General features: G+C 39.2%; 2 protein-coding genes across 7 annotated transcripts; one reads left to right on the forward strand and one right to left on the reverse strand.

The window, feature by feature from the left end:
* Window positions 1–271: 271 nt before the first annotated feature.
* Window positions 272–6,108, forward strand: LOC113695977 (E3 ubiquitin-protein ligase At4g11680-like). Its single transcript, XM_027215236.2, has 4 exons — window positions 272–1,097; window positions 1,811–1,930; window positions 2,771–3,068; window positions 4,954–6,108. Exons 1-4 carry the CDS (start codon window positions 601–603, stop codon window positions 5,113–5,115), a joined length of 1,077 nt encoding a protein of 358 aa, XP_027071037.2. The 5' UTR covers window positions 272–600; the 3' UTR covers window positions 5,116–6,108.
* A 70-nt stretch (window positions 6,109–6,178) lies between these two features.
* Window positions 6,179–9,052, reverse strand: LOC113695978 (large ribosomal subunit protein cL37 alpha-like). 6 transcript variants are annotated; one of them, XR_011816296.1, is made up of 4 exons: window positions 8,826–9,052; window positions 7,672–8,042; window positions 6,546–6,608; window positions 6,179–6,440 (listed from the first exon to the last, which is right to left on the reverse strand). XR_011816296.1 is itself a non-coding variant. In XM_027215241.2 (3 exons), exons 1-2 carry the CDS (start codon window positions 8,941–8,943, stop codon window positions 7,696–7,698), a joined length of 465 nt encoding a protein of 154 aa, XP_027071042.1. In that variant the 5' UTR covers window positions 8,944–9,052; the 3' UTR covers window positions 6,179–6,440; window positions 7,672–7,695. The 6 variants fall into 6 exon arrangements, 4 of the variants coding, with proteins under 4 accessions (XP_027071042.1, XP_027071039.1, XP_071910130.1 ...); XR_011816297.1 differs by having other exon boundaries at window positions 6,546–6,620; XM_027215241.2 differs by lacking the exon at window positions 6,546–6,608.
* Window positions 9,053–11,000: the final 1,948 nt, after the last annotated feature.

Here is an 11,000-nt window from a genome sequence, read left to right on the forward strand (position 1 = left end):
TTTTTAAGTTTGAGTGAATGGATAAAATGCATTTTCCATAAATGGCGATGCTAGCAGTGTATTTGATAAAATTGAAAAACACACCAATTATGATGATAAAAGCTATTCTTTTTTGGACAAAACTTACTAATTTTAGAAGATGTCTAATACCACTGGACTGTATAATCTGATGGTGGTTTAATTTCCATCGATTTCTCAGAATCACTCACTAATATATATTAGAGTAGAAAGAGTAGAAGTAGACGTAGATGGTATCCATAAAAAAAAAAAAAAAAAAGTATTGAAGGAATAGCAGACGTAGATTGATAGATAGATAGTGTATTACAAAGGGATTTGAGTGTGTGTATAAATAATACTCCCAACAGCAATTGCACGGATGGATGATTGATTGTCTCTCCTCAGTCCTCAGTAGGCCCCCACTTCCCACAGTGCAGCAGAGTCGACCAACAGACCATATCTTTGCTCTACTGCTACTGTAACTGTATCTCTCAAAACAAAACAAAACAAAACAAAACTCCACCACCGCCACCGACCGCAGCAGCTCTCTCTCACCGGGCAAAACAGTAGATTGCAGCTACCGGAATTTTATCATCCCTATAAATGGACTTGGATAACCAGCAGCAAGGCTTGCTTCTTCTTCAGAATGGCCACAGCAGCAGCACCAGCAGCTCCAACAATAACACAAGGGCCCCCACCAATATAGCCACCACATTCTCCAGACTGACCTCCGCCACCTTGAACCACCACAGGATTTTCTTCAATGACTACGATGATGATGATGAGGAGGAGGAGAGGGAGGAGCACGAGGATGACCGTGGCCGTGGCCCATCACTCCCAGTAGGCCAAGAATGTCCATTCTCGAGGCCCTTCGTGATTCTTGATTTGATATGGAACTTGGGGTTTGTGTTGGTGGCTGCCTTTGTGCTTTTGACTACCGTCACCGAGAGACCCACCACCCCTTTAAGGCTTTGGATTGGTGGCTATGCTCTGCAGTGCCTCTTGCATGTGGGCTTTGTTTGGCTTCACTCTCAAAGCAGCCACTTTTACATTCATCATTTCCATGCCTTTCATCCATTTTCTCTTCTTTGTCGCCGAGGGTATGATGCTTCTTCTCTTTCTCGTGTTTTAGGAACTCTTGCTCTTACTAAATTCTTGTTTCTGTGATTCCTTACCCCCTAATTGATTCATTCCAACCCATTTGGGGTAAGTTTCTGATTTAGGTATCTGACCCCCAATTCAATAGGGCAACAAGAAAGATAAAGGAAGGTATAAAGGTAGTCAGACACTAGTCAAAGAAGAAGAGCTGACATGTATGCACAAAATAAAAGAATCTTTTTGGCTGTTGATTTGATACCTTAAATGTTTTAGAATAACATCTATTTGTAAATCATAGTATATTTTCCACAGCGGGATATGCAAGCTCCATGGCTGCTCCTTTGCCTGTACTTTTGTCCTTGTTCATAGTTTGACTGGAACATGGCCTTTCCTTCTTGTTTTTATAAGCTCCAAATTAGTACAGGAGATATTTCAGCTCCCTGTAAACTTGATTAAATGGTATATCAGTCTAAATGTTCAACTTTAATAGGCCATAGTAGGATTTACCACTTTTGGATTGCAGCATGCATAATTCGGCTTAATGGTTTGAAGGTTAATGAAACAAAACTTAATCAACTTTCCTTTCTTCCTTTTGCTTGTCTTTCCATTAGGGAAATGGGCAGCTTAAAGTGAATGGATTTTTACCATGATGAAGTCCTCGGCATATAAACAAAAGATATTACTTCTTACTCTACAATCTTATTCTCTTTTGTAGTTTTGTCAAGAGGCTAGAGTCTATCAACACAGTTATTTCATCCGTCTGGTGGGTGTTTGGATTCTATTGGATATATATGGGTGGAAAGGCACTTTTGCAAGATTCGCCCCGTCTCTACTGGTATGAATCTTATTTGAAGGTTTCAGAAAATCTTATTACTTATTTAGATCCAATTGGATTATTTTTGAAAAAGAATATGAAAGCTGCTTTTGGTGAAGTGGTAGGATATGGAAGTTTAGCTTATTAGAGAACTTGGAGCTCCATCATATGCATTGTATTCCAATTATGATCCCTCAAACCACCCCCTCTCCCCCGAAAAAGGCTCTAAAATTTGTCATCCTTTGCAAGAAGCTCCATGATCAATTGACAATTTCTTGCAACGTGTTGAAGGGTAGTTGTTGGACAAAGATGGTTCCGTGGGTGCTATATGTCCTCTGATTTATGGAGTCAAATTCATCTTGAGGCTTCAAATGTAGCCCGATATATGAAATATTAAATTTCTTAGCCAACAGGCAAAGAAAGAACCAAGAAATGTAGCCTTCATTAAGAGTATCTTTGTAGTTGCTCTGGTAACCCTTCTGGATTGGAGGCCCTAGTGACTATCCTCCCTACATAAATTGCTCCTTCAAATTCTTTTAACATCTTTATTGTCTTGTTTTTCCTTTTTCTTCAGTAAATGTCTGCCTGAGAAATTGGAAAAGTTCTTGCATTCTCCATTTATAATCAGTTTTCATGCATAACCAGAAAGAGAAATGAGATCAAATATAATCAAATTTCCAAATTTTTGGAAACAAACGGAACGAGGATGTCATTTATGTCTAGGGAGTGAAAATTCTGCAAAAATATTAGTACAATCTATTTGGGTTTTCTGTGAATAATATTTTTCTGTGCAAACAAACATGACAGTTAGTCTGCACTTGTAAAAGGGGGCCCTAACTGAAGCATATATAACTGCTGCAGGTTATCAGTGGTTTTTCTGGCTTTCGATGTATTCTTCATGATATTTTGCATTGCAATGGCGTTCATTTTTTTTGTATTGCTGGCATGTTGCTTCCCAATATTGGCAAGGGTTGCACATGCTATGACAGTTGGGGAAGGAGCTTCTGAAAATGATATAAGGACTCTTCCCAAGTATAGATATTGCCTTCCTAATGCTGCAGGGACTATCAGTTCTTGTAGAAAGCGAGAAGAAGCTGCTTTACTAGCTCACCTGGGCAGCGGCAACATCCCTGAGCTTGCCCTCAGTTTGGAGGATTCTGTAAGCATCTACAACATCCTCTATCTATTTATTGAAATGGACTTGTTTCTTTCCCATTTATCTGTTAACTTCTCTTTCGCTCCTTTCACTCCTTTGCGAACTTGGAAAACAATGAGCAAGTAAAAAGAGGTTCTTAAGAACATTCAAATTTCTTGTTTTCCACATATAAAGGGTATATCGGAAGACAATTAATATTGTTTTTGTTCTTTTTGTTATACGCCATCAGAAATCAAGGAGACTGAAAGAGTGAGAGTAGATTTTTTGTATATTTTGCTTTTCAAATTTTCTTTATTTTTTTTTCACTGTGAAATGCTTGACCTCTAATACAACAGTACACTGAAGAATGGCTTTCTCCCTTGCTTAAACCTATCCTTTTCCCTGTCTATATTTCAGAAGCAAATTATTAAAGTCAGATCCCTCATAACTCATCAGTTGAGTCAAAGAAGTGATTATTCCTGATATTGCATATAGAATGCTATGTAATCCATTGTCTAGCGTGTACAGCTCCAAGTTTGTTGTTTTTGAAGGGAGATATCCACTGGAAGAGCACTTTTCAAAGTTTCAGATAGGAAACTCCTTAAGCTAAGCTCACTCCTCTTTCTATCCACCTCAAGAGTTGGTCTGCTGCTTAAAACCGAGCATGAATACAATGAGCCACTAACAGTTTGAAGCTTTCGCAATCTTAACATATCTGCTTCCTCATGGCATAAGCTGTATGGTTGCAATTAACAGAACTGGTACAAAATCAAGTTTGATATGTCTCCTCTGCTCTATTGGTAGGAATTTCATAGGATTCCCCACCGAAGCTTATATTCCAAACACTCAAGTTGGTTGATGACCTGGCTGCACATTTTGTGGCAAAAATTATTTATGGATTCTAGTTTATACAGCAGAAAATTGCACAGTTTCCTAAGTGTGGGGTTTTGGAGAAGATGGTGCAGCACTTGAAGAACTTAGTTTTGTATACTTGGACCATGAAAGTCGCCTTCTAAATTTCTTGGATTAGTCTTTACCTATGCAGAGATAAAGCTTTTACAGTTGCATCTTTTTGGTGTCTAGTTAACAAAATTACTTTCCGAGAATATAGCAACTGGCAAAAGCAAAAGTTTGACAGGCTAAATTGCTTGTTATGTTTTTTTGCATTTGGGTACTGACCTCTTTGTTTGATATACTATATGCTATTAAGTAATATAGTCCTCCTTATGCTTTTGACTTCTGCAAGTTGGTTATAGATGTGTGCATCATTTAACATTTGACTGACTGAGTGGTCTAAGCTTTGGATTTGTGGGCATTCTTTCTTGGGGTGTGATTGTCAGTCAACTCTTCAGTATTTTCAGCTTTTAGTAGTTCAGGAATCATGCTTAACACCCTTCTTAAGTGCCATTTCACTATACTGGAAAATCATCTACTAACATATGTATTATAGACTTTATGGTAAGACTTTGGAAATATTTGATCATGATTTGCAGATTGAAGATGGCTTTTGGCATGGTATTCTAATTCCTTGTATGTTGGAATAGTGCCTCTTTTTGACAGTTGAATTGGCAGATGAATTTGGTTGAGATTCGTCTGTGTTATGTAACCATTTTATATGTCAATTTAGTTAATATTTGCTAACATGTGCCAGCCGTAAATTGATAACTTAGCAATTAACTTTGGATAATTGTGTATTTAACTCTTTAATCAATTTCTTATGGCTTTTTTCCCCCAATTTTAGGTTGAAAGTCACCTGGGTTTGAGTACTCCGATATATTCTGGTCTTCAGCCTTCTCATACCTGCTGTTTTTCTGAACAACATAATTGTTGATGTTTCTTACTGCTAATTCCTTATGTTTTAATCATGACCGTAACTCTGAGCTTTGGTTTGAATACTTACCCATTGCAGGAATGCTGCATATGCCTTCATCGCTATGAGGATGGAGTGGAGGTGTGCACTCTCCCCTGCAACCACCATTTTCATTACCGATGCATCCGCAGATGGCTGCGAATTAATGCAACCTGCCCTCTCTGCAAATTTAACATTCTTCAAGGTGAAATGTTGGTCTGACAAAAAGGAAACTTGGAAAGGAAAAAGGGTGTAGGAACCAATCATTTTGAGACAAGCAGCACCAAGGAAATCGGGATGCTAGATCTAAGTATTGTCGTAATGCAAATTGGCTGCTGGCAAATGTACAGAAGGAAAAAGAAGTCATTGACTATCTGTGTCCAACTTCTTGTTCTCATTGTGCAGGTTCTTTTTTTTTTTTTTTTTTGGCATTCTACATGGACAATTTAGGCCGTGGGAAGTGAAAGGTTGTTAGGTCCTGCCTCCCTCCCCTAATAGCAATTCTCTCTAGAATATAAAGCAGACCGGTAAGTTGGTTTAGTTAATAACAATCCGTCGAGGCTTTGTCTGGTGGTTCAGGGTACATTAATCCTTGGAACATATCCGGCAAACTTGACATACTCGACATTGACCTGATGAGAGTTGGCCAAAAGTGGTAAAACACATGAAAAGATAAAGAAACAAATCAAAGCGGTTAAAACTTCCGTTCTGGATGTAAGTTGGCGTGGAGAAGAGTGGGATGAACGGAAGAGTGGGAATGATGGGACAGAGGCCCCATTGTCTTAATGCTGCAAAAATGTGAAGAAGCATTAGTACGGGTCTCACGTTGAAAGAAACAGGTGGAGGAAGTCGAAAAGTAAAGGTGCAAGTCGAAGAATGAGAGAATGGAATGCTCGAGCGAGCGAGACATTTGTTGGCTGGCGCATAAAGTTGTACTGGACTGGCATGGTAAGTTTGTCAAGAATGGAGAATGACTCTTTATCCTCTGTGTGCAATGTCATCATACTCTTGTACTGTCTTGTGAAACTGCGAGCTTTCGGACAAAACTCTCCTGCATTATAGTCCCTTCCCTTGTAGGCTGTTATTATTAACTGGTTGATTGTGTCATTGCGTGGGGTTTTATACTCTTCTTTAGACCAATCGTTGTTATTTATCACTCAGCACTGGACTGGACGGACGTGTTTCTTCATCCTATACTGCACTGTGTTTCGTTTACACTCTTTCATTGTTGAAGAAGTATCGAATTTTCTCTCTGTTTGTGCTAAAAAAAAAAAAAGGCATTCCATTGCAAGGGAAGTGATTTGAATAATGCATCTGTCTGCCGATTATGAGAACAGTAAAGGAATGACACAGGCAAGGAAGGGATAAAGAAACGGTCTCGTTCCTTTGAAATCAAGCCGTGTCCTTCTGTGTACCAACTCTCCTCCATCTGTTAGATTAGACGGATGTCAGTTCCCATTATTATGGAATTGGCGAGCAGCACAGCACCAGCATGATGGAACTTTTGAGCTGCAAATCGCTCTCCACGTCCATTTTGGTGTCTGCAGCTGAAACTAAGAAGTCTTTTCTTAGCAGATCAAACAACGCCACAGCAAGGAGGAAAACAAAATAAACCAGCAACACCAACACAGCAATGAGCCAGGATTGCTTGCCTCAATCATAACACCACCAATAAAGCTGGCTTTGCATTGTTTAGGCACGTCCAAGAGTGAAGGCTATACAATTTTCTTGACAAAAGAAGACTAATCAAATAAAGGGAGCAGATATTGACAGATATTTATTTAGAATTTCAACCCTCAAAGTTAAAACATAGCCACAAGAAACCAAACATTAATATATTTATCAGCTCCCCTTATTGTTAACAAAATCGCATCACGTAAATCATTTTGTCCTCAGAAAAATAGAACTCAACATAATCATAAACATATCATGAACAATGAAAGTTGATTTCTAGATTGGTGCTTTTTGTTCGACAAAATTTGTAGAACTCCTATTTAAGCACATATTAGACCTTCAAAACTTCTTTTCTTCCAAAATTAACTACCAAAACCCATTAAAAAAAAAAAATCATACCCTATTCCCCCACCATAAACTTTCTCCAACATAATATCCGAAAAGTTTGTATCATCCTCAAAATCCAGCAATCCTGTAATTGTATGCTTTCATTCAAACATTTGGAACAAAATTGATGGTTTCCTTAACCACCACAGGAGAATTCCCAACCTTCAATCTTAATTAGTGAAATCAGTTTAAGTTGTATTTTTGTTATTTTTTATAAGAGAATAAACAACACTGTTTCAGCTGTTCCCAGCATGCTATGGAGCATTCACATTTTATTCGGCCATAAGTACCTGGTTTATAAGAAGTAGAAGGAATTTTCTCAGCTTTGATGATCATATAGCCTCCAGCACAAACCGTATAAGAATTCACAAACAAGTGAACTGCCCCAAGAACAAAAGGTAACCAGAAAATGCAATTATAACTGATCGAAAAAGGGCCAAACTGATCTAATTTTGATGAATCTTGATGTGACAAAAGTGAAAAAAAAAAAAAAAAAAAAAATCTGCCGATCATCTGGTAATGCCTAGAATAGTCCAGCACAAAGAGCAAAAGCAACCGGGTCAATGCAATAGATCTCTTGATTTGATAAACCATTGGAAGTTATGCATTTGTACTGAGCAGCTGAGTTTCTAACTGCATTACACAAAAATTAACTGACGGAAGTGATGGAAGATGAATGCCAACAAGCATAAGCAAGAAAATGTGCCAGCACTCAACCTGGAAGATGTCTTCCGACAAACACTAAACATTCTTGTTCTTCTTCAACTTTGATGGTGGCCATCGCCCCTTCTTCCTCAAGCGACGCTTCCTAACCAGCTTCTTTCTGCGTAGCCTGATTTTCTTTGCCAACTTCATCCTCATCTTCTGCTCAAGCTTCAGCTGAAGTTTAGACTCCAGAGGAAGATTCTGAATGGGCACATCTTCCTCCTCGCTCTCTGACGGAAGCTCAGGCCCATCCGAGTTCGCGCCTTCAGCAGATGCCTTAGCCAGCGGTGCCCTCCTCTCCTTCTGAAGGAAAGGCGGCTGAATGCTGCATGCAACATACGGTTTGGGATATGCAGCCAAAGGGTTGTTGCACAGCCTGGAAACTAGCAAAAAGACCAAAAAGGCAAGTGATTAAGGAAAATGAAAAATCAGATTATCTTACCCAGTACAGCTATGAAATGCTAAATGAAAATGGGAATGAATTATCCTTTTGAACTGATCTTAGATTCATACGAGGGCTACATGACACAAGCTGTGAATAATTAACTACATTTCTCAAGCGTCTGGCCATAACAACATCTGAAAATGCATCTGATCCACATTATATGAACTGAAAAACCATAACATGTCCTTGGCAGAATAAATTTCAAGCAAAGCTACCTCCACTTTAAAATCCACGCAAAATGGACAAACAGATCAAGGGAAAAAAAAATCCAACATCCAACAAATAACTCAACTGGACGAAAACGCAGACAACATAGTCGATGGAATACCAGAAAGACAAAACATTCAGGGGAAAAGGGTGCATGGAAACATATGAACACGAAATTAGATACTTGGTACAACTAAATGATCAGAATCTCCAATAAAAAAGATGAAGAAGGCTCAAATGTTTCGGCAACTGAGCAGCATTAATGCAGGACAAAGATAAAATTTTTAAAGGGAAAAAAAAAAAGAGCCAATTGAAGATGCTGAGCTGGTGGGAAAGAGCAAATGTCTTTGCAACAGAACAATCACTAGCAACGAAGGGAATAAAGAACCCAGAAGTTCTAAACAATCAAGAACATATTTTGCAGGAAAAAGAAACCAAAAAAAAAAAGTGTGAAAATGCGCAGACGGAGAAATGGCGATAAAAAGAAGAGGGGTATTAATTATTATACTCTTACGCGGAAAAGAAGTGAGGGCAAAAGTTAGTGAAGGCGATGAAGATGAGGAAAGAGAGGAAAGCAGAGTTGAAACGGTAGCCCTCGTACTGGAAGCGGGAATTTGGAGGAGGAGAGCCATTGCTGAAATGCCCAATTCTACTTGCTGCTACTATCTCTGCTGCTCCCTCCTCCCATTCTTTCATTCATTCTCTCGTATGGTTATGGATAAGATAAGAGCCCCAGTTCAGTTTTTGTGTCCGGTCTGGGTCCTAAAATTCCCAAAAACCCAAAAAACAAGGGCTTACGGCCAATTAGTGAGATTTGCACATGAGTCCCTTCGGTTCCTAGCATCACGGACTGCTTGTTTTTTCTACGAGCCAACACCCATGCAGCACTAGCATACGTTCAAGTCTCAAACTATGATGTTTGGCTAGTTCAGCCTTAACACTTAATGCACAGTTATTATGCGGAAGCGCAAAAGTAATAGACAAAGATATGTGTTTGTGGCAAAGGAAAGCTGCCTTGTTTGGATTGCCATTTTCCATCGAAAAATGGCCTTGTTTTCCGTGAACACATTTCTCTATCACCTTTTTACCTCACATACATCAAATCGCTACAGTAATTTTCCAACGAAAAATCCATGGAAAATGCAATCCAATACAAAGGGTTGGTCTATTTATAGGCAAGTCAAAATACTTCATGGTCTTAGAATTCTCTATACAAATCTAAACCTTATATACATGGTCAAAACTTATCCACAAGGTCAACCCCTATCCACAAGGTCATGTTTATCCTCAAGGTTCATCCTTATTCTCAAGGTGCCTGCTTATCCATAAGGTTCATGAGTATTCCACAAGATTCTAGAATCTTCTCCACAATTCTAGCATCCTGTGGAATAACCCTAGCCAACTAGGCACAGTTGCGTGTGACTAAGCACGGTCGTGCGCGGGCAGTCGTGCGGATGGGCACAGTCGCACACGCGGGTGCATGCACAGACACTGTCGTGCGGGCGACCAGGCACGGTCGCGTGCGACTAGGCACGGGCACGCGTGGATGCCCGTGCGGAAAGGCACAACCGCACGCAACTTAGGTGCAGCCCGTGTCACTAGGAACCCCCGCATGAATTGTAATTTAGTATATATATTTTTTCAAGCTTTGCAAATGTCACTTTAAATATTGCTATTGAAATTTAATCATCTTTGTAAATTGTGTAAAAGTACATAAGAAAAATCGAGCATAATCGAGTCGATCTCAAGTATTCGAACAATTATTCGAACTTGAGCTCTTTTTCTGCTACTCGCTCGAGGTCGAGTTCGAGTAATGCCTTCCTAGTGTTGAGTCAAACTTGAGTACCACGATACTCGAGCTCGACTCAATTACAATTTTAGGAAGAGGGATGGGTTAAAAAAAAAAAGGGAAAATGAAGTGTCCCTTTTTCCTAAATAGCTAACCAAAACGGTAAATGTATCATTAACATGTCTGAAAAGAGAAAAAATAATTACAATGGTGAGTATTTGAACTGACAACTGCTCCTTTCCTTGGCCTAAATCCTAATCTCATTGCATTCTTTTGCATGGAAGCCAATCAATAGCAGGAGGGACAGATAATCCTCTCAGCTCAGGCATTAATAAGTAATAAGATGATTTCAGTCTAAAGCATTCTTCTTGATTTTATCATAAATGACATTTGCCTTGAAAACAAACTAAAACAACCCCATGCAGAGAGTTTGCCTATAGGATTCTTTCCTTCGAGTAACTAGTCCGTTGTATTGTATTACTGCAAAACATGTACTCCACGAGGTTTAATAATTCATCCCTGCTTTTAACCAGGTGTATATATAGATGGACTTTCCGAAAATGAACATCTGAGCTTCATATTCCAGCTCCAGATTCATGCCAGAATTGAGCCTAATCTATCTCAGCTCTGACAGTATCGCTCTGATGACAAGCACAAGAAGCCTTAATTTCGATACCTTGTTGCAAAGCCTTTACAGATTCAGCCAGCCAAGAAGTAGAACAGATGTTCATGCTTTAATTTGGATTTCAATTATAGGGAAGTCGATTGATTTCCCATTCTTCTTTACATTCTTAACTGACCAAACTTTGTCCAAAATTCTCTCCTTGATACCTGGCCACTGGCCAGCCCCATCTCTCTTCCCAGAAGAAATGCTACCCTTTCAGTTTCCACCAAAAACTG

This window comes from Coffea arabica, chromosome 6c, assembly GCF_036785885.1.
Source record: "Coffea arabica cultivar ET-39 chromosome 6c, Coffea Arabica ET-39 HiFi, whole genome shotgun sequence".
Lineage (NCBI taxonomy): Eukaryota > Viridiplantae > Streptophyta > Magnoliopsida > Gentianales > Rubiaceae > Coffea > Coffea arabica.